This window comes from Phaenicophaeus curvirostris, chromosome 1, assembly GCF_032191515.1.
Source record: "Phaenicophaeus curvirostris isolate KB17595 chromosome 1, BPBGC_Pcur_1.0, whole genome shotgun sequence".
Classification (NCBI taxonomy): domain Eukaryota; kingdom Metazoa; phylum Chordata; class Aves; order Cuculiformes; family Cuculidae; genus Phaenicophaeus; species Phaenicophaeus curvirostris.
In genome coordinates, this window is record NC_091392.1 from 204129115 (window position 1) to 204156290 (window position 27176).

General features: G+C 38.8%; 1 protein-coding gene across 1 annotated transcript in view; it reads left to right on the top strand.

The window, feature by feature from the left end:
- GUCY1A2 (guanylate cyclase 1 soluble subunit alpha 2) overlaps nucleotides 1–27176 on the top strand; it is a 165669-nt gene that overhangs the window by 20947 nt on the left and 117546 nt on the right. Inside the window, exon 4 of the mRNA XM_069883499.1 lies at nucleotides 13751–14469. Within this exon, the coding sequence (XP_069739600.1) occupies nucleotides 13751–14469 (719 nt within the window). The remainder of the gene's footprint in view (nucleotides 1–13750; nucleotides 14470–27176) is intronic.

Genomic DNA, 27176 nt, shown 5'->3' on the forward strand with positions numbered 1-27176 from the left:
GAATGGGTCTAAAGGAGGGCTACAAAGATGATCAGAGGGCTGGAGCACCTTCCATACGAGGACAGGCTGCGAGAGTTGGGGTTATTTGGCCTGGAGAAAAGAAAGCTGTGCGTAGACCTTAGAGAAAACTTCCAGTACCTAAAGGGGCTACAAGAAAGCTAGTGAGGGACTTTTTACAAAGGCTTGTAGTGATAGGACTAGGGACAATGGGTATAAACTGGAGGAGGGCAGATTTAGGCTAAACATAAGAAGGAATTTCTTCATGATGAGGGCGGTGAGGCACTGGCACAGGTTGCCTGGGGAAGTTGTGGATGTCCCGTCCCTGGAGGTGTTCAAGGCCAGGCGGGATGGGGCCTTGATCAGCCTGGTCTGGTGGGAGGTGTCCTTGCCCATGGCAGGGATCATCCAGGGATGATCTTTATGGTCCCTTCCAATCCAAATTATTCTATGATTCTGTGTTGGTCAGAGTGAGTTTATCAGTGTTATGCCTGTCCTGAGGTCAAGTAACCAAAGCTCACCCTCTTGCTGCACAGCATCTGAACTGTCGCGGCTGTCTGTGTGCCTGCTGCTGTCTAGCAGCTGCTGTGGAGCACTGCCATTTGCCATCTGCTGCTTTCATGGCATTTGCAAATGGAGAGTTCTTGCAGTTGATTCTCTGTGGGAAAGGCCCTGGGGGTCACAGTGGCCAGCAAGGGGGACACGGGCCAGCAGTGAGTCCTGGCAACGAAGATGGCAAAAGCAGCCTGAACAGGAGCAGAGATTCAGATCAAAGGGACTCATTATCCCCCTCTGCTCAGTACTCGTTACACCACATCTGGATTACTGAATCCAATATGAGGGGCCCAAATCCATAGAGAAGTTGATAAACCACAGGGATTTCAGTTGAGGGCATCAAGATGATGGGAACTGATGTATCTGCCCCGTGTTCAAACTAGGGGAACTGGGCTTGTTCAGCCTGGAGCAGAGATGTCTTTGAGAGGACCTAACAGCAGCCCCTACTGCCTGTGGGGAAGTCCTCGAAGAGAGGGATCTGGGCTCTTCATGTGGGAGGGCAAGAGACAGGAAGCCGAAACTGAAAGGGCAGGCATTCTGACTGGGTATTATTCCTCATAAGGACGCTTAGGTAGAGCCATAGGTTGCCCAAAGAGGCAGCCTGTGTGCAGCCTTTGCCCTCAGAGGTTTATATCCCCAACGGGGTAAAGCTATGAGCAGCATGGCTAGGATGACCACCCATTTTATAGGGTCTCCATGAGCTTGACAGCCTCTCTGATCCTGGCCCAGCTGAACTGAAGCAGTTGTTGATACCATGGTGACATTTTTGCTAGTTGGATACTGAGCTTTTTTTTACCTCTGAACTGTTACATAGTGTTCACAATACTTAAGGCTGCCCTTCATATAGTGTTGAAATCCTCTTTGCTCTTCCATGTGAGGTCTTGGTAGGCTGCTGAGGTTGGGGTGGATGGTACAAACGATGGCATTCTGATTCATAGCAAGTTTCCTTTGAGCTTGTAATATATAGAGTAAACCTGTGACATTTTTATGGAATTATGCAGTTAGAGAGATTTTCTTCAAAAGGAGGCACAACACTGAAATCTGACCTTGTATGATAAAGATATAATTTATCCTCCGTGTCCAGGGAGTATGGTAAGGTGATATTCTGCCCACATTGCAGTCTGGACCATTGTATCCTGCTGACTTAGAATAGAATCATAGAATCATAGAATAACCAGGTTGGAAGAGACCCACCGGATCATCGAGTCCAACCATTCCTATCAAACACTAAACCATGCCCCTTAGCACCTCGTCCACCCGTGCCTTAAACACCTCCAGGGAAGGTGACTCAACCACCTCCCTGGGCAGCCTGTTCCAGTGCCCAATGACCCTTTCTGTGAAGAATTTTTTCCTAATGTCCAGCCTGAACCTCCCCTGGCGGAGCTTGAGGCCATTGCCTCTTGTCCTGTCCCCTGTCACTTGGGAGAAGAGGCCAGCACCCTCCTCTCTACAACCTCCTTTTAGGTAGTTGTAGAGAGCAATGAGGTCTCCCCTCAGCCTCCTCTTCTCCAGGCTAAACAACCCCAGCTCTCTCAGCCGCTCCTCGTAAGACCTGTTCTCCAGCCCCTTCCCCAGCTTTGTTGCTCTTCTCTGGACTCGCTCCAGAGCCTCAACATCCTTCTTGTGGTGAGGGGCCCAGAACTGAACGAGTCCTTTTGGAAGTATATGCACTGCATGTCTGTCTTTCCTATCTCAAACTGTTAAACAGACTTGGTACACTCTGTGAAACGCCTGATGTGTTCTAGTTGAGAGGTGACTGTGTTTCACTGACATTCCAAATGCTTTTTTTTTGGCATCAGGTGCTTTATTCTGCAAGATGCTAGGTGCTGCCTGGGAAGTTCTGAGTGCCTTTAACTGCTGCTAGGAAGAGACTGTACATGGCACTTTTTCACATTTGCTCATGGAGAGCTTTTAGAACAAATTATATTGTAAATATATCCAGTATTATTTACCATATTTTTTTAATTTGCCTTTTTAAGTAATTGAATGCCAACTCTTCGAAACAAATGCTAGAAAACAAATACTTAGAAACAAAGGCTATTCATGTTATCATCTGCATAATAATATTATAAAAACAAATTAGACATTCAGTACTTAATTCACCATGACACAAAGTATATGTTCTAAGAAACAGTTCTGAACGCATTTTCAGAGTGATTTTAAGTCGATATGTTATTTCTGGTCCCTGAGCATGTCTGAGTAATGTGCAGCCTCATTTTTCAGCGCTATTGTCACAGCAGATGTGTGTCAGGAGCAGATTTGACTGTTGGGATCACAGTGTAGGTATAATGTCTAGATGCTACTGTTGTGAGGAATTATTAAAGTGGACTTGAAAATAAGTTCAGAGTAAAAAAAATGTCAGTGTGAGCTAAACACTGAGATAATTCAAAAGCAGTACTTTTCCCCTTCTCCTTATCTGGAACAGCAACATAAGGGAATAAGCAATAAAACTAGCTGCTTCTTTTTAATTGTAGCTCCTATCACAACTGGTAAATAATTAATGGAGACTGTGTAATTAATTCTCATATACACAGTTATTTTTCTGGATGAATAAGGATTAGTGAGAGCTTCTTCTGTGCAAGAAGGACACATCCAGTGTGGTGTGTACACAGAGTAATTGACATTGCTGAAACAGGAGACAAGAATAAATCTGACTATAATGAAGGCTAGAGAAACTGTTGAACCCAGTCTGGCTTTCATTTTATTTATGAATGATAAGAGAAACTTGATCTCTAGGGCTGGAAGAAAGTTTTCTTAAAGGTACTTAGAAGCAGCCTCCTGCTCTCTTACCTTAGGTAATGCCTAAGGTGATTCACCTCTCCTGACCCTCTAACTGCCTCTAAAATAGTCATTTGGCATTCCTTATTCATCAGAAGACAGTAAATGCGGAGATCATTAGTAAGCTTGGAAGAGTGTAAGTAGATGCTTTGCACTATGGTCCCGGTGCTTACATTGCTCGCTGCAAAGTGCTGACTGCAAGCTGTGTGCTCAACCCGATGCGTGTGATTTATCATGTATGAATATTGAAATTTTCCTCCTGTCAAGGCTTCACCAAAGTGCGGCACCATCTTCCTGCAGTGAAAGGACCTGATTCTTCTTGTCTTCTCACTGAGTTGTTCCAGCTACAGGTCTAGATGTCAATAGAACTCTTACTGTTGTAGTCCACCATGGTTAAGGGAGTCACGTCCATCACGCTTACCACTGTAAAACCCATTTGATACTAGATTTGATAGTAGATCAATGGCACAGCTTCCCTTTGTGGTGACAGCTTCTGTGCTGGGAATATTTAATTTAACTTCGTATCCCTTTCAAAATTAGTCCAGACAGGTTTATGATGAAGTCAGTTTACTTTAATTGGTGTGTGCGTGCTTTTATATTGTCTTTCATAAATTATCATCCAAAGAAAAAACAAGTAACAATATATTGGAAGTTGGGAAAAAGAGAAGAGAAATCCTAGCTTCTAAAGGGAGTCTTTATGAAGTTCCTAGTTGGAAATAAAGCATCTCAAAGAATAAGCACTGGTATGTTTTATCCTGTTGACAGAGATAATGCTTTTAGCTGGCTAGCTAAGCAGAGCAGATTAGTGTCATTAGTTTGAATTTATTTTAGAAACAATGATAAGAATAAGGTTCCTATGATGAAGTATATTATGTGGTTGTTGACCACATTTCTTCCTTAGGTGAGTATGAATTTATTCTGAGGTATGTTAGAGAGAAAGACTGTATCAGAAGAGATTTCTAATTTGACCTTGGGCAGGTTTTTATTCTTTCTGTGCCTCAATTTACCATCTGTATAATGGAGATACAAGTCTTTTTTTTTTTTCTAATCCTTTAAACCATATGTCAGATTTTAACCTTTTCAAAGCAAGGACATTTTCCTACCGTTTGTACATTCAACATTTTGAGCAATGACAATCAAATCTTGTTTGGGGCTGCTTTTGTTCCCATAATTTAAAATAATTTCATTTCAAGTAATATTAGAGCGTGTAGTTTGACTTAATTGCAACTAGTCTGAGTAAAGCAGAAACTTTCAGGTAGTTCCAAATTAAAACTTTGGCAACAGGAAAATGAAAACATTTTTTATTTGTTAGTCTGTAATTCCTACCGTAGGGAATTTATTTTGGGACATAAAACCTTCATGTTCTGTCTCCTGCTTATCTGTTTCACAGATATTCCAACTGGGTCTGTGATGCTGAGCTTTACAAAGCAACTAAGAAATGCCTCAGTTTCATTTTTCAACCCCACTGTGTATTTCTGATTTCACTTGATGTTTCACGCATCCCTGATGCACAGACTATATAAAATTGTACAGCTTTCACCTCATCTCCTCCAAACACAATTAATATTGCCTTTGTTGATGTGAACTATTTTTCACTATTACTTCAATCCTTCACAAAAAAAAAGCAAAAAAAAAGCAGTCAAACTGCTTTTCTTTAAATGTCACCAGTATTTCTTTTGGAGCTTCTTTGCATCTTGCTGAAGAACTCTATAATCTGTCATAACTTTGATAGTAAAACTAATGCAAAGAAACTTAAATTCAGAAACACATACTAAAAAATCTATTGTGCAAAATTTGAAAAGCAGAAGAGATGTCCATACCCGATCTTTAACAGTATGGAAGAAATGTTGTCTTTGAAAGCTTATTTCTGAATTAGACTACAATATCTAAATTGTATGTTCTGCAGCATCATGCAACGTATACTGCATAAATAGCACTCACAACACCTTGGGTGAATTTGCTAATGCACTTGCATCAGATAGTTGTTTCAATAAGGGGAAATAATTGTACTTATTTGACTTTTCACTGCTTAAGATAGAGAAAACATTTTCTTATATTTTTTTTTATTTAAGAAAAAATATTACATGACAGAATTCTTTTTAATTTGTAAAAATTTGGCTCCTAAAGTCTTAGCACAACTACCTTGTTTTCCTTAAACAATGCACAATGTAAGTCAGTGGCTGTCAAGTCAGCTTCACTTGTGGACTTAAATGTACTGCAAGAATTATTCCTGTTTTTCTTATGGGTTAATAATAATGCTCGTCCTCTTTATTTTGCTTCTGAGCAGCCTGGCGACTTTGCTTCTCTGTCATTTCGAAGTGAACATATTTCTGGGCATCTTCCATTTGGAGGATGATACGCCACAGTGGTGAGGATTCCCAAATCAGCTAGTGATGAGTTATGTGGAATCCCAGACCAGAGCCCTTTTCCGTTAAATAAATCACAAATCATCTTTCTGCATTCAGTCTCCGCAAGATGCTCAAGAGAAGGTGGAATCTATTGTTTGTGCAGGGGTTTAGAGAGATCTTGCTCTGAGTGACATTTTCTTGTCACCACTGAAGAAGATATTTGCTGTAGTCTGCTTTACATTGAGCAAATCACTTTATACTTAAGTGTATCTTGCATGGCTGTTTCTTCATTTAGTGCGAAGGGCATAATTCTATAGAAGTCATTTGTTTTCTGTACATTTGTCAAAGTTGAAGATTTGTGTTTCCTTTAGGAAACTAAGAAAGTTTCTTCTCTTGCCCATATGCTGTAGTTAAAGAGGAATAAATACGGGATCATTCTGGTAATCATTAAATAACAACAGCACATCACCACTGAGAAATACCGTATTTGAAGAGGCAGGAAATATGCTGAAAAGGAGATCTGAGGACAGATGTTAGCCTATAGTGAGATTAAATCAGGTGATGTAATTGTAAAAGAGGGACAAGGCTTTGTCACACTGGCTGCTCAGCAGGTAACTGAAAACTGTAAATGCTTATGAATCTAAAGCACATAAATTGCTATCATTTTCCTTTTCCTTTGAGCCAAGAACTGCAGATAGTCATTAGAATGCAACTAATTTAGGATACATAGCCTGATTTATAATTAAAGTTGTTGGTTTACAAATGACGTAAAAGGAAATGTTACATGGCCCAGAGGACTAGTGAGACTAATGGATTTTAATAATACTTGGAACTCTGTCCTGCGGGAGTCTAAGCTAAACACACACGACTCCTATCATTTAGCAGATGTTACAGTGCACGAGCAATGCAAATGTAATCTAAACAATTAATGTGATTTCAAAACTGAAATCATAGAATCATAGAACAGTTTGAGTTGGAAGGGAGCTTAAAGATCCTCTAGTTCCAACTCCCCTGTCATGGGCAGGGACATGTCCCACCAGAGTATGAGTATGTTTAAATTAAAAAAGGACAAGTGTTTATACCAAATGGTCTTAGATGTCCTGCTCGTCTCTCATCAGAGCTATTTGTTGTTAGAAAGCAGATGAACTACCAGTAGACAGTAAGCAGTTTGATGTTATGATGTACAATAACTTCTTGTAGATGTCTGTTTATAAAGTAGAAGATATTCTGGATATGATCCATTGACTAAATGTAGGGGACAGGACAGGAGGGAATGGCCTCAAGCTCCCTCAGGGAAGGTTCAGGCTTGACAACAGGAAAAAAATTTTTCATGGAAAGGGTCATTGGGCACTGGAACAGGCTGCCCAGGGAGGTGGTTGAGACACCTTCCCTGGAGGTGTTTAAAAGGTGTATGAGGTGCTGAGGGACATGGTTTGGTGCTTGATAGGAATGGTTGGACTCGATGATCCAGTGGGTCTTTTCCAACCTAGTGATTCTGTGATTCTGTGATTCTGTTTGCTATTATTTTAGGTGCTGTGGGGTGTCTTGTCTGGCCTCTGTCAAACCTTCAAAAATGTGTCAGTCTCCCTTAAGTCCCATATCCTGGCAGATGTAACTACTGTCGGTTCTTTTGTAGATGTATTGGGTGCCTTATGAAGTCTCAAGTAGCATTAGATTTCTATATTTAGTCAGCTGAATTGAGCCCTCTGTATGTGTGAGGATTTATGAGAGAGAATTTTGCTTTTCATGGGAAAAGTTTTCTGATTTCACTACAATTTTATTCTTTCCAAAAAGTGATGTTCTGCTCCCTCTGTCAATTCAAAGACATATATGCTTTTTTTAATGCAAAAGAAAATGAAAATAACCCCTGGTCTTATTGCTGTTTGATCTCTAGAGTCAACATGAAACAAACTGTATCTGCTTTATTTTTAAGAATCACCAATTAGTGATTGAAGTTTCCATTTAATAAAAGCTGTGCACATTTAAGAAGTGATGTTTCCAGGATGTGATGGGGTACACAAAGTGATGATAGTCTTCCTTCAGACAGTTTGACTTTGCCTGCAGAATCGACTGCTACTGAGAGGGCTATATGGGGAAAAAAAAAAAAAAATTGCCTGTTCTTAGTAGCTCAGATGAGCTTCCTATGTCAGTAGTTTGAAGCAAAATCTTTTACACGTAAGCTGAGCACAGATGATCAGGTCCTCTCTGAGAGATGGTAATTACAATTTCTAAGCATCATTTGTCAGAGGAAACCCTCACTTTAATAAAGAAACAAAACACCTCATTAAAATTGGGTAAAACAAGTATTATAGGTGAATAAGTGTGAGGAATTCTTTTTAACAATAATTGCTGGTTTTATTTTATGAAATCTTGAAATAGGCAAGCCCTGTAAGAGAAGTTTAGTACAAATTTTACAGTTGTGACAAAACCGTATATAAAGACATAAAATGATGTTATTGTATTTATATAAAACTTACTAAAAATGGTAATATCAAAATAGTATCTAGATTCTTAGGATGATATAAATCCACCATCATAATGAAGTAAAGTCAAAGTCCTTTATAGAATAATTAGATCCTTTTCTAGGCTCAGTTACAAGCCAAATTATTCATCTAATGTACCTTCAGCGTTAGCCTGTACACATTAAAACCTTTTTATTGAGAGAATAGATGTTGCTTTCCCTTCCATCTTTAAATTATGCTTTGGAATTCTGAACTGCCGCTTGGCTTTCTGTCCAAAAAGCTGTTTAAGGAATAATGACCTTATTCACTCCAAAAATTTGCTAGTACAAAAACATTTAAGAGGTATTTACTATAACTGTAGTTGGAAAATTCTGCTTCTGTCCATAGAATGAATTCTGGAGTTGTATATTGCATTAATGTTTGACATTTACAAATTCTTAATAGGTATCTTAATAGGTATATCCTTTTTAGGTATTTTTCTATGCCAAAGGAATCAGACGCTGGTCACTCTGCAGCTATTGTCTCCATGATGTATTTGAAGGAAGAACTGGATGGCTTGTAACAGCTTCTGCTTGCTCTGCAAGTTAATGGATTACTTTGTCATTCTTGTCACTTGATCTTCTATTTGGTTTTGAAAAACCTGTTATGCCATTTCCTTTATGGGAACAGATTCCTGTCTAATTTCACCACTCAGTAATTACAAAATGCTTAGAAATACTGTATTGGGTCCTTGGCATTTTGTAGTTGGTTTACAGTTTACAGAAACTACTGAAAAGAAAATGAAGAAGGACTTTTACTAGTGTTTTATTACAGGGTGAAGTCATCTATTCCTGCTCCAGTTCAGTGAAATAGTTAATTTGTACTTTATGCCTACGCTTAAAGACTTTGATAATTTTGAATGTGGCTCAAATCTCTTCCCTAAAGGTCTTTGAGACAAATTTTTGAAAGATAATAATATAACTTCTATAGTACTCTTGTCATAGATCCCAAATTGCTTTGTAAAGGAGTCCCATTCTACTGTTGCTTTACCTCAGTTTCCTTCTACAATGTGTTTTTATAATTACTTTCCATTATGAGTTAGAATAAAAATGGCATTTTAAGAAAAAGTAACAAAAATTACTAAGGAAAAAACATTAAAGACACATGATTTGACCTCTTCCAGAAGTGGATGAAGTGATAGGAACACAGTAGATCACTTTCCGAGAGGAAAGTAAATTGAGAATGATGCATTTTTAGACTTTCATTTGGTATTTTAGTAGAAGGTTTGTAAACAGGAGAAGCTCAAAGTAACAAATGGCTTCACTGGAACAACAGCAGAGAGTGATGGGATGAATTTTGGTTTATTTTGTATCACTGCTGTTCAGTGAAGCGTCTTGGTGAGGCTAAGGAAGACTTTTTCCCACTTCCAGACTGCAAGCTATTGTCTGTTAGGAAGCCATGCCTGTGGTCATTGGGATCACGTATGAGGTGATACGGGAGTGCAGTGGCCTCTGCATTTGAAGTGCTGGACACACATTAAGTGTTATTTTTATTTCTAGGCAGCTGAACAAAAAGTTTGATTAGAGGTCCATAGTGAAAAAGAAGGAATGGAAATTCCAGCTTTTCAGAAAGGAATAGCTAATCATCCATTTTGGTGAACAGAAGTTGACATACATTTTCAGTGCCATCTTCAATTTGAATTATTTCATTGCCAAATAAAACTGAAACCAAAATGGAGATGCAGAGAAAGAATTCAGTGTGAGAGGAGTTTGAAAAGATTAGACTGTTTTTGCAGATATATGACCTGAAAGTTATAAGTAAGATTATTCTAATGATATTGCTTGTCTTTTCTCAAAATAAAAGAAAAAACGAAGGAAATACTGAATATGTTGCAATTGAAAATCATACTGAACATAATTTTTAAAGATCATAAGTGGCCTGTGGAAGTCTCCGAATGTAGCAAAGAATTTATTATAACGACAATGCGTTCTAAGATTTTTTTTTAGCTAGCAGGTTTTTCTCTATGTAATAAAACTATCTCCTGATCTGGTATTTCCATCCACTTCAGTGAATAAACTAAACTTCTACTGTTGCAGTTAGGGAGGAGCTTCCTCAAAACCATATTGTTTTTTGATTTTCCATCAAATTTTTCAGTTTTTATATAGTGTCTGATACCAGTCATGGCTAAGACAAGAGCTGAATAGCAATCTGATGCAGTCTGACATTTTCTCTCTTTGTAATGGTGATGATCATTTCTATTGTCTTTTGAAAGCCAAACATATCCAATAAGTATAGAAATATAGATGGAAATAGTATAGATGGAAATTTCATAGAAGACATTCAAAAGATTGTGATAATTCATATGGTAGTAAATGGAAAGGTGTGATGAAATCTATAGAATTAATGTTAGGTTAGTGTGTGCTCCTGTTCATCATCTGCTTCAACAGAAGATATAGGAATAAGTCAGTGAAAATACAGGTGAAGTATTTTGTGCAGCTTCATGTAAGTACATCACTGAAGCCAATTGCTTTGTGGTAATAGAGAAAAATTAGTTTGTGTGTTTGAATAATAAGATTTAAATAAAGATTTTTGATACAAAGAAAAACCATCCTGCTTCAAGCAAAAATTGACCTCTTATTGGTGAGGCTGAAGAAGAAACTTCCCCAATAGGTATATTATACTTGTTTGCTTTAATAGGCTACCTGACTTTGTTGAATTTTCTCAGCATCTCATAGTGTCTATTCTTAGAGAGAAAATTCCTGACTAAGACAGACCAGCAGTTTCGTCAAGCTTGGGCATATCCATTTTTCTATTCTGAGCTATTCCAGTTTTCTGTTGGTACAGTGTGTAATTCAATTCAAAGCTAACATGCTTTTAAAAACTAGTGGCACATCCTTGAGCCAGGCCACTGACCTGAATTGCATAGTATAATTCATGTTGCTTGGAGCCAGTACTTTGTGTCCAGATTGAACGGCCAGTCCTCCAGGGAGGACAAGGCCAATTTAAGACAATCTGCAAAACCTTAGGCTGAATACTAAGATACAACTCCTGTTCATGATAATGAGACAAGGCTTATGTATGTAGCAGTAAAGTACACAAGCCAGTTCTGTATATCCTATTTTCAGTTAGTGGTGCAGAGACAACTGGCTGTTTTACTGTAGTTTAATGCTTTAAAGACAACCCACCTATGCTGTTGTTTTGGGCAGCTTCATGGGATGTTACATAGTTCTATAACAGTACTTGGTTGTTTGCACGAATAGCCCAGGGGTTTCCTTTCACTCCACGTCCTTGTCAAAAGTTCCCCCCAGCTTCCCTGTAGCCCCTTCAGGTACTGGAAGGCTGCTGTAAAGTCTATGCACAGCCTTCTCTTCTCCAGGCTGAACAACCCCAACTCTCTCAGCCTGTCCTCATATGGGAGGTGCTCCAGCCCTCTGATCATCTTTGTAGCCCTCCTCTGGAGCTGTTCAAACAGTTCCATATCCTTCTTTTGTTGCAGACTTCTTTTAAAGCCTTTTGCAGTTCAGTCTACAGAACAATGAGATTTGAAATTATGCGTATGTGTTTGTGTATACATACAAATATGATAATTTATTAGCTCCTTGCTATTAATATCCATATATGACAATGTTATTGGTATGGGATAGAATTTAATTCTTTTTGAGTTATAGTGACTATTTTTATGGAAGATATTGCGAGACTATGTTATGCAGACATAGTGGTAATGACTCAGGAACTGGCACGCTGTCCTCTGAGTCAGGATATTAGGGGGCATTGTGTACCAGAGGTACTTTCTTTTGGCTTAGCCACAGATCTGACCATCTGTGGTCATAAAAGATCCTGGGAATATTTTTGTAATAACCTAGTTTAGTGACCAAACTTGATTATGACTAATGACATTTGAATGAACTTTCCCAAATCATTGCTATTACTTCTTTCATAAAATATGCTTGGTCACGTCCTCCTGTTGTCTTGTTTATATATGCAATTTTATGCATTTTAATCTGCTATTAATCATATAAAAGATCCAGACAAAACTATTGTTGCAGATAATTTGCGAAGGTGTGGAAAGATCAGATCCCTTGTGAATATTGATTGTTACAACTATACCTGTGAGAATAGGCAGTTCAGACACTGCATTGAGATGATCAAAGGTTATTGTCTGCAAACAACAGATGAATGACTTCTTCTGACCCCTGTTATACCTTTTGGGAATGAAAGTCACTAATCATACAGTTCTTCCAAATTTAAAAGCCTACAAGCAGTTTAAACAAGCAACGAGAAGCTCGTGATCCCCTGGGATCTTATCAATGTTATAAAGCTTGCTCAATACATATTAAAATAAAGAGCCTGCAGTGCCCTTAGGAAGTAAGTGGAATGCCCTTAGGAATGTCCTTCATTTCTGTTAGAATTCAAGATAAATTGTAAGGTGTTTGTTTCACTGAAATTCGATCTATTTCAGTACACTGGAGGAACTATGTTGTTAATTCCTATATTAATTTCCTTTGAAAACTCTTGATGGATATTGTAATTCACTTGCAGCTGCATTATACTTCTATTTCTTCCATTACACCTCAGTAAAATACAAGCATACTTGATAGATTTTGTAGCTTTGCTGTGTGATATAGGGATTATATACAGGTGAGATTTAACAGAGCATGTCTTCCCTAAAATGAAACAGAGGAAAATTCTTAATAACCATCTGAAAATAATTTTTTTTCTAGATTATTCTTAAAATCATAAATAATAAACTGTTGTAGAATTTTATACCACTTGCATCACTGATATTTTTTCATCCCTTCACCAATACCAGCCTTATCACCCCTGTGAATCAACATCTTTTGAATTTCTGTGATGGAGGCTTGAAGTGACATCATGAGATATCACACAGCTGTCCCATCTACTAGTAGTTTATATCACACTAAGAAGTGGGGTTGTTTTTTTTTTTTTAAACATGGGTAAGTGTAGAAACCTAAAATAGAAAGGCTTTGCTTTCCTTTGCAGACAACAAGAAAAGGAGCAATTATTCCTTTCTATCTTTTGGCAGTGCCCAATACTTACAATGAGAAAAATATTTTGTCTGAAAACAACCTCAAAGCCCACAGCCCCTCTTCCTGAGCTACTAAAGCATCATCTCACTGCAGGTCTTTAGATTGCTTATTGAAAGCCAAAGGCCTGACTTTGAGTCCCAGCAGCTTATTCTTCAAGTCAAGAGCCAGATCCCTCACTGAGGCAGTGAACAGAGGGGCTATAAAAGCAGAATCCTCGTTTGAGGCTCAGTCAACAATGGGAAGGGATGCACCCATGGTTTCGCGATGGTCTGCATGTGACCTGCATAAGTCAGGGAAATTATGATGTATCCTGACTTCTAGCTAGGAAGAGGAAACAGGTAAGTCTAAATCCCACAACTATCTGGCAGGGATAGTGACCTTAAAACGTGAGGATTTAAAATGACTTGCCAATATGACTTCTAGGGTTATTCCCAGCTACCAGAGAAAACAGTCCCATGGTTAGGTATCCAGTCAAAAAGCCACTCTGACTGGCTTGGAAAAATACTGGGCATACAGAGAACAAAGGAAAAATGGGACACAGAAGTAATATGATATTGATAATCAGTGTCTTATTGTCCTATAGGTTTGAAGTTTGAGGAGATGCAAGAAAAGTTTGGGGAGGAATTCTTCAATATCTGCTTTGATGAAAATGAAAGAGTTCTTCGAGCAGTAGGTGGGACCCTTCAAGATTTCTTCAATGGCTTTGATGCTTTGCTGGAGCATATTAGAACTTCATTTGGAAGACAGGCCACCCTGGAATCCCCTTCTTTCCTATGCAAAGAGCTCCCTGAAGGCAATCTCATGCTTCATTACTTTCACCCACATCAGATTGTGGGATTTGCAATGGTGGGAATGATAAAGGCAGCAGCAAAGAAGATTTATCACCTGGAAGTGGAAGTAGAGCAGGTCACTAATGATAAGTTGTGTTCAGAGGGGATGAACGCAGGTAACTGCAGCTGTCTGACTTTCCTTATCAAAGAATGTGAAAATGCAAATATCACAAAAGCACTTCCACCGGGAACTTCCCAGTCCCCCTCAGACCTGAGGATTAGCATCAGCACCTTCTGCAGAGCTTTCCCATTTCACCTGATGTTTGATCCAAACATGCTGGTTCTCCAGCTTGGAGAAGGTCTTAGGAAGCAGCTCAGATGTGACACTCATAAAACTCTGAAATTCCAAGACTGCTTTGACATAGTTTCCCCTAAAATCAGTGCCACGTTTGAACGAGTTCTCCTGAGATTATCTACTCCCTTTGTCATTCGGACCAAACTTGAAGATTCTGGCTCTGAAAGTAAAGATAAGGTAAGAATATTAATTTGGAAGGAGATGCATTTATGTGTGTGGTGGGAGAGGATTATTAATTCAGAGAGAAGCAGTTCAAATGCTTTATACTTGGAAAGCTCACTTATGCCTTGTTAACAGGGGCTAAGTGGTATTCCTCACTCAAGTGAATATTTTCATGCATTATTTACAAGCTTAGCCTGTGATGTAGCAAATCGTGACATTGCCATTCAGAAAATCGTGGCGTTAAATATTTGGCTGAGGAGTTGGGTAGTGCAGTTTAAACCAAAAGAGTGAGGAACTTTACAAAATGCCGATATCTAATCCTTAATTTCACTCCAGCTATATTATGATAACAATAATAGTTATTAAACCATTTACTAGAGAATAGCTTTCAGTCTGTTTTCTGAAAGACTCTCACTGCAGGGTTCATACTGCTGCTTTGTTATACCCTACTTCATTATTTCAGAATGCTGCTTTCCTCTGTGTTTCTTCTTGTCTCTCACCCTACACTTAAGGGAACCAGAACTGTAAGTGGACCAAGGACCACTTATGCCAGTTTTAATGCTTTCCAGTCATTTAAGTGGGCAGTTGTTGTCCTACACTGCCTCTTCCCTCAGTGTTTTAGAAGAGCTACTCTAACTAGTGAGCCCTTTGTTGGGTTAAGTGCATCCCAGGTGAGTAAAGTGAGAACATGTCTTCTAGAATGGATCTCTCCAAAAGTTGGATGGTGCTTATCTCATTGCATATCCTTGAACTACGGGAAAACTTTTTGGTGTGAAGTTGGGTTCCAGCTTTATGCAACAAAGTACTTAAGGCTTATATTGAAAGCTTGTGTGTGAATGTGTTGGAAATACTGCTACCCTAATTGAAGGTACTATTGATTTTCAGGGATTTTAAGAGATAAAGGTCAATAATACTCAATCACACTAGATGCTTTAGACACCTAAGTTCTGCCCATGGGTACCACATTTACACTTTAGGTGTTCTGGATATACTTTGAAAAATTCCACCTGTTTTGCTACCTACTCTGGGCCAGAATTTCAGAAAGGCTCCCATGGTAGCTGCATGCTGGGTTCTGGGATGTTTTTAAAATACAGCCACTTCTGACAGCAGCAAAGTTTCCAGCTCCTCTTTGGTACTCTTTGGCACCAATAAGCATGTCTCTGCTGCACTTTCTGCTGGAAACAACATGTTTCCCAAATAGAAACAAACTATATTTTTTCATTTTGTATGAATTGATGTAATTCAACTTACTTTAAAAAAGGGAGTTTATTTTTCAGAATCTGTCCTCAGAGTCACCCTAGCCCTTAAATGAAAAGGAAATGTGTGAAAAGTTCAGAGGTAGTTGCTCTGAGCGGCTTTTCAGCACTATCGCTTCAGCTTTGAAAGAGTTTTGTGCCACGTGCCTTCCTCCCTTGAAGCCTGCCTATCCCTTCAACCATCTTCTGCTCTTCAAGAACTGCCTGTAAATCAGAGACAGAAGGTTTCAGGGGGTGATGGTGTTTAAAACTTTTCTTCCTACCTAGTTACAAGTTAAACCAACAAAAAAAGTCCTCTTACCTAGGCACGTTTCATATACTTGTGGCTTATTCATACTAGAGGTAGCAGGAAGTGGAATTTGCTGGAGGTAGGTTTTAGCAGCCAGCTTGGGAAACAATTGTTAATTTAAAAAGCTTATTCTGTACTGTTAAGACATGCAGCTCTGAGTGAATCCTTGCATCATTGCTGTGGTTTGTACCATGTGTCATTACAGGTGGGTAATGAATTGAATCAGTGATGGGCCAAGCTACCACTCAGGAAAGTGACTCTCTCCACCTTAAGGTCATGTGTAGAGTCAAACCCTGAACAACAAGTGTCAGCACTAGCACAGTAGTAGCAATAAAGATTTTCTTGAGTAGCTGGTGAAAGGGAATGGCAGTGAAGGAAATCCTTTGTTTACCAGCAGTTAAGCAAAAAGTTGTGTCTTGAACAGTAAGGTGTAAATGAGAGAGAAAAGGGTGATGGTAACATGCAGGGAACCAGAGGTAAATGTTGTGCTGCAGACACTGGAATTCAATCGAGAATTTCAATTTAGCTGAAGAGGTGTTTTCTTTTGACTCACCGATTTTTTTTTTTCTAACAGTTTCTAATTGGTTTTTTTTGTAACTGTTTTCTAACAGTTTCTGTTTGTGAGTTGTTAAATGAACTTCTGTGAGTAGTGAAACGAAGCTCAGCACGTGCTGCGTTTTGCTAGATGTTCCTTTTTGTTTCCAAAATTAAGGTTGCTCTGATACAGAGGTTGTGATTGTCTTGCATACATAGATTTTGAGAGGAGTGACATGGCAATATTGTTACATCATGCTCAAGTCCTTAATTTAGGATTGAGTGTTCATGTGTAAAAATCAGGGGAAAGCCAATAAGGCAGATGGTGGGTCTTTTCCAACCTCGATGATTCTATGATTCTATCTCCTGAATAAAAAAATTGACTGAGCCCTGGGAACTGCATGCTGTATTGTTGTCCCAGAGCTTGTGTCACTCATGTAGCTTGTTTTGAAATTCTTTTCAGTTTGTCAACGCTTATTTGGAAGTTGAATATTGGGCAGATAGATCAGTGGCTGTACACATGACCCTGCTTAGAAGTTGGCAGTAACTGACTTAAGTGTTTCCTTATTTCTCTGTCACACACCTCTATTCATTTCATACTGGAATGGCATCCCACTTATAGCTATTTATTTTTATTTTTCATTAAATTCTGACTCTGTAATAACCTCAACACTTTTCAGACTTGGTTACTTTAAACGGCAATTGAAGGGATGTGACCCTGACAACTCTGCTGCTGTTTTGAAGCTGCTCAGATGTCTCAGTGGTTTCTTAAGAAGAAAAAAGTGTTTTAAAAGGCTTTGTGATGAACAGAAAATCTTTCAGCCTCTCTTCAAAGCACTTTTATCTTCATTTCAATACATAAATTAGATTTTTTTTTTCAGGCTTGCAGTGAGAAAGGCAGAATAACAAAACAGTTTTCATTTACTCCTGACCACAGCTCTACATTCAGATGGAAGTAAGTCAGAAATCATGATCTTTCCCTAACTCAGCACCCAGAAACAAATTAAAGACCCCATCTGTCCTGACTTTCAGGCTGTTTAGTGCTTGTCTCATTTATGCAAAGCTCACGTGTGTGCTTTGATTTACCAGGACTTGAATAATTGGAATAAATGACTTGGCTTTGTGACACTCTCCTAAATTTCTGAGATAAGGCATGTGAAGCCTATGGCATTAGTAGCACATCCTACAGAGATGTATGTATATCTTTGTGGAAGCACAGCCTAATGCATCAATGCATTGATATCTCAGCAAAGTTTTGTTAGTTTGTACATCGACAGCTGTTCATTTGAGCTCTGAGCATTTACAGGATCCCATTGTTGTAGGGACAAAACAGAAAAAAAGATCTCCCCACCTGAAGAACATGGACTCTATAGCTTTAATCCCAATTCTTGACACTGTCTGTACCCCTGGGTCATAATTCTAATGTTTTGATGTTTACCTGGCTGATATTTCAGTCTCCATTATGAAATGAACTCAGGGACAATGCAAGCATTTATTCTGCAAAACCATAGAATCATAGAGTAGTTTGGGTTGGTAGGGACCTTAAAGGTCATTTAGTTCCAATCCCTCTGCAATGGGCAGGGACACATCCCCCTAGATCAGGCAGTTGTAAGCAATTGTATAGAGTCATAGGATGATTTGGGTTGGAAGTGACCTTAAAGAACAGTCTCACTGACTTTACCTGAACTTATCATAAGTTTGCAACTGAACAGCCTTGTAAGCCTGTGGAACATAAAAACCAAATTGTACAAACTAATCCAGAATAAGGCAGGATGTGATGCTTTACTTCCTTCCTCCCTGCTCCTGTCTTTCCCTTTAGTTTTCTGCAGTGATCAAGTTATTCACACTGATGCTTTGGTTTTTTTCCTTGATTATTCTGCATGTTCAGAATTGTATATATGGACAATTATGACTGTCTTCAGATCAGGTTTCCTGGCATGCATACAGCTCTTTAGAACTATAAAAGCTGATTGTGGTCGGCCTCTGAGGTTTCCAGTTTTCCCATACAGCTGTTTTTGTTATTGTTTGTTATTCATAGTATAGTACTACCCAGATGCCAAAGGGAGTATCTACTTGTTGTACAAATGTTCTGTTGTTTTTCACGTTTCACACTAATTTTTATTCAGGGTTTGTTTTGTGTATAGCCGAAGAGCTTCACTTGCTTGCAATCAGATTTTTAAAATTTTCGGTCTTATCCCTGCATAACAAGAACACAAATATATCTGTTTCACCTCTCTAAGGAAACTCATTCTGTACCTCTTTCTGGGAGAAATTATTTATCACAATAATAAAAAATGCATCCATTGCAGCAATTAACTATTTGGGATTTATTGCTTATAGCTTCACACATGGTAAATACAACTGCACTCCACGAGAGTTTAATGAAAGTGGAATCACTTATGGAATAAGACACAGTTTAATTTGAGAGGTCTGGGTCTGAACTTGTCTGCTGGAATGCTCTGAGGCCCTGTCACCTCATCCACTCAGGTTTCCTTTCCATGAATGTGCCAGCAGGTGGAAGAGCTGATGGTTGTGCACTGCCACACAGGGGGACACAAGCTGCTTCTTCATCCCACAGTCCTTGGTGTTGGGTTCTCTTGGCCAAGTGACCATCTGGGAAGCATCATTGTTTGCTCCGTGGCAGCATCTCTGAGTGTTTGCATAAAGGAAACAGGGTATTTGCACCCAGGTCTCTCCCTGAGTCTCTCATCGATACAAAGAGTGTGTTGACATTACTGTTTCAATGTTTTACTTATGAGCACTGCACAGGCATGTGTGGTATCAACATTGCTATCTTCCATCAGAGCTTCTGCAAGAGAAGAGAGGGCTCCGAGGAGATCTTACAGCGACCTTCCAGTACCTGAAGGGGGCCTACAAGAAAGCTGGGGAGGGACTGTTCACAAGGGCTTGTAGAGATAGGACAAGGGGGAAGGGGTATAAACTGGAGAGGGACAGATTTAGGCTAGATATAAGGAAGAATTTCTTCACTCTGAGAGTGGTGAGGCACTGGCCCAGGTTGCCCAGGGAAGCTGTGGCTGCCCCATCCCTGGAGGTGTTGAAGGCCAGGTTGGATGGGGCCTCGAGCAGCCTGATCTAGTGGGAGGTGTCCCTGCCCATGTCAGGGGGGCTGGAACTGGATGTTCTTTAAGGTCCCTTTCAACCCAAACTATACTCTGATTCTATGGTTCTATGACTTCCACTCTTTTTATTTGTCTGATGGAAGTAAATTCCTCATGTCAAGTTACTGTTGTTTTTAAGACAGATTGTCTTTAGCATCTTTTTGTATATGGTATTTGTTTTCACAGTGCTTCCCAATGTATATTACCTGATTCTGCTGCCTCAATGACCTTCCCTTTCTCGAGCAGTCTGATAACTTCCTCCAGACCTTAATTGTGAGACTGCACAAATCTTTCTTCTAGTTGCCACCAAGGCCACATATCAACCTTTCACTCAAAGTGCATCATAGGAATTTTCCACTTTGTCTTTTTTTTTTATGGAGAACACGACAAAATGCAGCTGACAACCCAGCAGTAAGCTGCAGAGGTAGCATGAGTGCAGGTGGGCTGCCCTCCCACCATTTACTGCTAGAAAAAAAGGCTGGAGGCTCCTGATAGGTACTTCCTGAGTGCAGTTGTTTTCTGACTCTAATAATGAACAAGGTCATCTGTGACCTGATGTACAGAATCATAGAATCATTAGGTTGGAAAAGACCTTTGAGATCATCAACTCTAACCGTACCTGTCCACTACTAAATCATGTCCCCAAGCACCTCATCTACTCACCTTTCAAACACCTCTAGGGGTGGTAACTCAGCCATCTCCCCAGGCAGCCTGTAAATGCTTAACTCCTTGAAAGTACAAGCTAGAGCTGCTTCAGTTTTTGGCTGAATAGAAGGACAAGGACTGACGCTCCTTGTTTTCCTCTCCTGACCAATATCCTCCTCACACACCGCTCCTATGCCATCAGTGCTCGGCAGGTAGGAATGGTTGGACTCGATGATCCAGTGGGTCTCTTCCAACCTGGTTATTCTATGATTCTATGATTCTGTGTTCCCTGGGCGTTGATCCAGACCCAGTCCTCTTGATGGACAGATGACAGGACGAACTCTGCCAGCACTGGTTTATGGGTGCCTTTCTGTAACTGCGTGCGCAGTTGGCATGAAAGTTGAAAGTGAATCATGAAAGAAATTATTTGGTTCCCTGCCAGGGACTGTGGAGCTGTATTTTCCTTGTTCCACTTCTTTCCCACTCAGACTAACAATCCTTTTCCACTTTTGAAATAAATTAATTTTTATAAGGATATGACTTACTGTTAGGCCTGAGAATTTGAATTTAGAGAACTTGAATTTAGAGAAGTTGTCTAAGAGTAAATCTGGCACCCAAAACTGTATTACTGAAGGTGACCAGTGTTTTTCTGGTGGAATGTATTCTCTTTGAGTATGCCATTTTTTCCTAAAATCACAACTTCTTTGGGAGTTTGGCAAATTGTTTTCTGGAAAAAAATTTACTTTTATCATGTTAAAATATTTTGTTCAATAATTTTAGATATAATATAGTTTTTATTAGGGAAAAATTACATTATAAGTTATAATACAACATTTAAAATATGAAACATTGGGTTTAACTTTTTGTCCTCTGAAAATTTCATATTTCAAGAAGTTCCAAATACCACAGATAATTCAAATTTTAAAGAAACACCAACTCTGTAATGATAAAATGTCCCATGAAATGGTAATATCATCTTTTTATAGCTCTACTGATTGAACAGGCTGTCTGAGCCAGTGCTTCATCTGTTGTCAGCGGAGAGGAGAGGTTTGTGGTAGATAAGCTAGGCTGTACCAGCAAAATTTGTCCCAGTGTACTGATTTAGATAAATGCAAAATAAAGAAAAAACACTCCAGAGCTAAGTTTAAAAAACAAACAAACAAACAACAAAACTGTATCTGGAAAGTTAGATTCTAAAGTTCATAGATAGAAATCTAGTAAATGGTCAGGATTTTTAAAACTCCTGAGTAATAAACAATTGTTAATTTTAAAATGTAGGCTGGTTCAATGGAAGACAATGAGAATTTCCTGTGTCATTTCCATCATTTCCAGAGTTTTGTTTAACTGGGGAGTTTCCAATCTAGTCCTTCTTCTGTGATGTGAGGAAGTGCCATCTCTAGGTCAAATATTTCCTTTCAGTAACTCAGCTGTGTATTTGCCATGTACGATCAGATCAAAACTCCATCCATCCAGCATGCTGACTCCACAGTGATGAACAGCCAATGCTTAATGAAAAAATCTAAGGAAAACTTTAAGCCTGCAGTGCTCTTTTTTAGCTCTCTCAGGATGAAAGTGCATCTTTTTGTAGCGGCATCCAGGATGTGGCACCTCATAGTCCCTGCAGGATCACTCCTCCATAATTTTCTCTACTTTTGAACAAGGAGAATTTCACTCTGTCAGCTTGTCTGGCATCCTGTGGGTGTAAGGTCCACAGTTCAGAAGAAACTGTGGCCACGAGGCGTCTCTGGTTGGTGGCCACTTTCAGCCAGATACATGAGGACATGGTTCACAGAGTGGAGCAGCTGGTGAGGAAGCCTGTGTTAAACATTGCTTCAGCAGAGCATTTTCCCATTGTGTTTGTTGAACATTGGACATGGTATTGAAATAACACTTTTATAAATTCAAGAAGTACATTGGTCCCTTTTCCATATTGAGACCTGTTTTTATCTGCTACTGTTTATTTTTAATCTGGACCAACTGAATGAAATGAGCAGTCCTGACACTGGCAGACTAATTTAAAACCTACCACACACAATCTTGAAGAGTTTTTTCTCTGTAACTGTGTATTTCCTCCTCTCCTAATAAAATTCAAATGAAGTGGCCTGAAATTCATTCTAGCATGAGGGACAGCTGTCATTATGATCTAGGAATTCTAATTTTTCCCAGAGCTGACTTATTCACAGTCAGTCAGCCTTTGATATTAAGCTCCTGTTGCTTTGAAGGCTCCTGGAGCTCTCACAATCAAATTCTGTCTTCTGTTTCTGCTAATGCTTATATCCCACCTGCTTGCTTGTCAAAAAGTGTTTGGACTTTGATGGTTTTCAAGATGAACTGGAGTGGCTGGCTTGACTGCTTCTGCACTCTGTGATGGGCTATAAGAAACAATAGATGACACGACTTTCTTATCTTGCTAGCGGTTGTGCATTGGAGAACTTTAATAACACTGTGAAAGTGGCCCAGAATTTTTAATATTTCTTCTTTAAGACAGGGCAATGAAAGTGTCATTTTTAAAATGTTTCCAGTGGTAGGACTGAAGAAGAGGTGTAAGAGTCTAAAGATAAAAGCTGCCTTCTTTTTTCGATTAGCTGAAAACCAAAGAAGCTGTTTGGAAATTATTTGGTTGAGTCAAGTGGCTATTAAAACAATTTGACTTCATGGTGAATTCTCCCCTCTTATGATTTGAATAATTTTTTATTATAAGGAAGCTGCTTGCACATGAAAATGTCCGTTTTCCCCTATTTGATTGAGAGCTTTTGCATGGGTGTCTAAATTACACTGTCATAACCAGAACAAAAGAGCACATTTCATTAATTTTTACATTATATAATGAGAATACTCAGGCACAACTCAGTTTCATGTTCAGTAATGCATTTTTTTCTGCCTCTCTCTTCTAGTGACTAAAATTAAGTATTGATTATTCATAATACATTTCTATCCTCATTTGCTCATATGAGTTGTAGAGAGATTGCACTTTCCATGGCATCACAGTGCTCTAATCTGAATACGTGCCCAGCCAGCCAGACCAGTAGTTGGATAACTGTGGTTTTGCTACTCTGGGAATATTCCTTTGTCACGTGTGGGTTTTTAGAACATGCTAAGACAGAAGTTATCTCTCTTGGTAACCAACATGTTAGACGTAGGAGTTACATAAACCACAAAGGTAATACTTCAGGGATGTGCCCAGGTTCTTCTACTTGTGCTAAGCCTTTATCGGGAAAATAAAATCCAGAGTTTTGTACAGTGATGTCTTGAGCATTCCTCAAATTTCGTAGTTTGTCTCATTCATCAGTTTTTTTGAACGTGCCTTTTATAACTCACAATTTCTGCAGCTAAAAGTACGTATGGTATGTTTACTTTTAGAAAGTATGTAACACTCCCTTTGTATCACCATGATTAAAGAAAGTGAAATGAGTCAACCCATACAATAATATTTATATTATTTGTTCCTGTTACTAACCTTTGACTTTTGTAAGTGAGGACTTATATGAGTATCTGAAAAGAAAATGAAATGTTCTTTTTTTCCACAGATCCAGGGCAGGCATGTAAGATATTCCTAACACATAGATTTCCTCCTCTATTATTTCAAAACAGAAAAAACTTATTCCTCTTTACAAACAAGTAATGAACATTTGGTACTTTGACACCTCAGAAAGAGGTAAATATTTTAAAATTCAGTCCTAGGTGAAGACACATTTAAGTATTATTCTGAACATATGACCAGTGCAATTTCTAGTCACCTTGGGAATTTAATGTATTTTATGATGCTTATTACTCTCTTTCTTTTCTTTCTAAAATCTGCAATTGTTCATTCTGGATAGCAGCTTTTTCTGTAATGATTCTCATTCTACTGTGGGCTCACTAGCCGAGAAGGATCTATGCAACTCTATCAGGAATATAATCATTTTTCATTCTCATTTGTTCATCACCTTTCTTTGCAAATTTAGAGATTGAATCATTTTTACCCAACTTACAAATCGTTTTTACCCTACCTACAGATCCTTTTACCTACCTACAAAAAAGTTGTGCCAAGAAGGGACTCGTGAATATATAATTTGGTCTGCATAAATAAGGATTTTTTGTTATTAATCCCTATGTCTTTCAGACAGCATATTACTAGGAATATCCCAGGGCTTTAGTGAATTGCTGTTGTGACTGGAGTTGATAGAGTCTGATTATGTCACATCTCAGTACTTTAGTCTAGCATTGTCCGTCCTCAAACGTTGAACTGGTAGCTTTAGAAATGCATGTTCTGATGAAAATGTAGGTCTAGGGAATCCTCCTTAAGGCAATACAGAAAATATCAAAGTGTTTTAAAAAAGACTGCTTACATTGACAGGTTACAAAGATAACTGCTTCTAAAAATTCATAAAATAAAAGTTGGGAGCATAAAAATGTTAGGCCTGGGCTGTGTTTTGAAGAATTTGAAGAATGACTCCAAATTTGCAAGCAATCTAATAGTAAATGCATTTCTTAAGGTGGTATTTTAATGGGCAAAGATACTCAAATTGGGATAACTTTGGAGGCTTTCAGTCATAGCTGTTGAAGGGCCAGTGCACCTGTAACATAGCAAAAGCAGAGGCATGGTCAGTGGCTTCAGGAAGGTAGAAAAAAAATGAGCTAACTTGCTTTTTGGTGTGTGTGTGATGGGGGTGGGCTCCTCTGCAAAACCTTGGGTATTTTATGCTGGTTTGGTTCTGTGTCAGAAGGGACTCATGTATGTCCCCCTCTTCCACTGATGCTGAGGATCTTTACCACTTAACTCCATCTTCCTCCTACAAAGAGTGCTAGTGTCAAGTGGCTCCTCCTTATTTGCATTACTTTGATTAGAAAGGGATGATATTAAAATTGATCCTACGTGGTAGAGCACAGACCGATTTTTTGTATTAGTGCAAAACTTTAATGGGGAATGCCCAGTGAATTCTATATTAATTGCGTTTAAAATGTTTTACTTAAATATTGCTGTAATTTTTTGCCAAACCCTTGGTGCTTTCTGTTTTGTTTCCAGAGAGGGAAAGTTTGAATGCATTAACAGAACCTCTCGACTGGGCTTGTTGTGGCTCAGAGTTCTTTGCAGTGCAAGCTTTTGGATGACTCCCCTGTGAAAGTGCTTTCTGCCTCCATGGACTTTGCACCTGACAGAAGTCAGGCCAAAGGAATTAAGAGATCCCCTATTCCCAGAGTTCTGTTATGCCAATAAAGGAGAGCTACTAAGAAAAGAGCAGAGGAGGCTATGTTTATTTCAGCTCCACTGAAACCCAAGGGGAAAAATACCAGTGCTTGGCAAATATTAAAGGAGATGCTTCATATTGAAAGAACTTTGTTTTTTCAGCTTCATCGAATTGTATCGAGTTTTTCATTTTAAAGGGAAAAATATACCATAAAAGTACTGACTGCGGCAATGATGTCAGTGCTGTGCAGACGGGCAGCATCGTTTAATTTTCATGTGAAAGAAGTATGGAACGTATCAGATTTTCTCACTCATCTCAGTGGACTGCTGACTCAGTCTATTTCCTCTTTGCACAGGAAGGCTTCGAATTCAGTTATTGGATAACTTCTGTTCTGTGTCTTGAACATTCAGTTTCTGGCATTTGTTCCTGGGAATATGGGGATAAAGTAGCTGAGAATGTTTTCTGTCAGCCAAAAATGCAGAAATATCTGGGAGGTTTCCTAGCTATGTTCAGATGCATCAGAGGGTCCTGAAAGGCATTTGGAGCCATTTTGGGTGATGGGGAACTCCACAGAGAGTTCTGGGGACATGGGAATAACACTAACAAATCCATAAACAGTATTTAAAAATAACTGGCTTATTTGCTCTGATTCTGTTTTTTCCCATAGTGTCATATAATCATATATGGGCTCACTGAGTGTGGTAAATACACCACAGTACCATACCAGACTGAGAGGACTTGGGGGATCATCCCAACAACCCACTGCTTACACCATCCAGAAATTCCTTTCTTTTTGTTTTTTGGTAATATATTCTGTAAAACAACTGTAACAATAAAAAACCCCACATTAATTCTGTGAGTATTATTTTTTGAGGTGTTCCTGAGAGTATAAAAGCAAAGAGGAGTGCCAGCGGATGTGGTCAAGATCTCCTGACCCCTAACTGATAACATAAATCAAGTTGCAATTCTAAATTAAGCGTATCATTTTGATACTGTGGGACCAAAGCCTGGTGCCTTTGTTCAGCATAATTACGATGTTACTACTTGATTTGTTGTACTAGTTATTATCAGTCCAGTTTCAACAGGATTGCTTTGGAAAAGTATACTTATTTAGAGTAAGGAGAGCAAAATGAAGTCTAATTTGATGTTAAATGCAGAAAATAAATTTGGTGACTGCTCCTACAAATGACTTGAGCATTAAACTCTTTCAGTAACAGAAGCTGTCCATATGGCATGTTCAGGGAATTAGACTTTTATTTCTAAATAGGAGGTGTTAACTTCGTCGATATAGTATTGCTGTATTTTTTAGTTTAAAAGAGAGGCAATCAGAAATAATTATCTTCTGTTTTTTTAGAATAAAATCCTTTTTCTCTAAAATATTATTTTATTATTCAACAAACTGACTTAAAAATTATCTAAGGTTTATCTTTTTGTATGTGTTAGTTTGATTGACATTTTAAGACTGGTTTCTGTAGTCACTGCAGAAGTAGAGATTGTAGTATTCATTATAGGAAATGGCCACAAAATTACCAATTAATTAGTAACAGGAAGGGGCTAACACATTGTTTTCTACCTATTCCAAAGTCCAGCTGTACAAAATTATTAGGTGAAAGAAATGATTGACCACCTCCCAAGTGTTTATTTATGGATTTGTTTTTGGCTACAAGTGGCTATTTGCAGGGCAACCCGTAAGTTCCTTTCACTGGCAAAT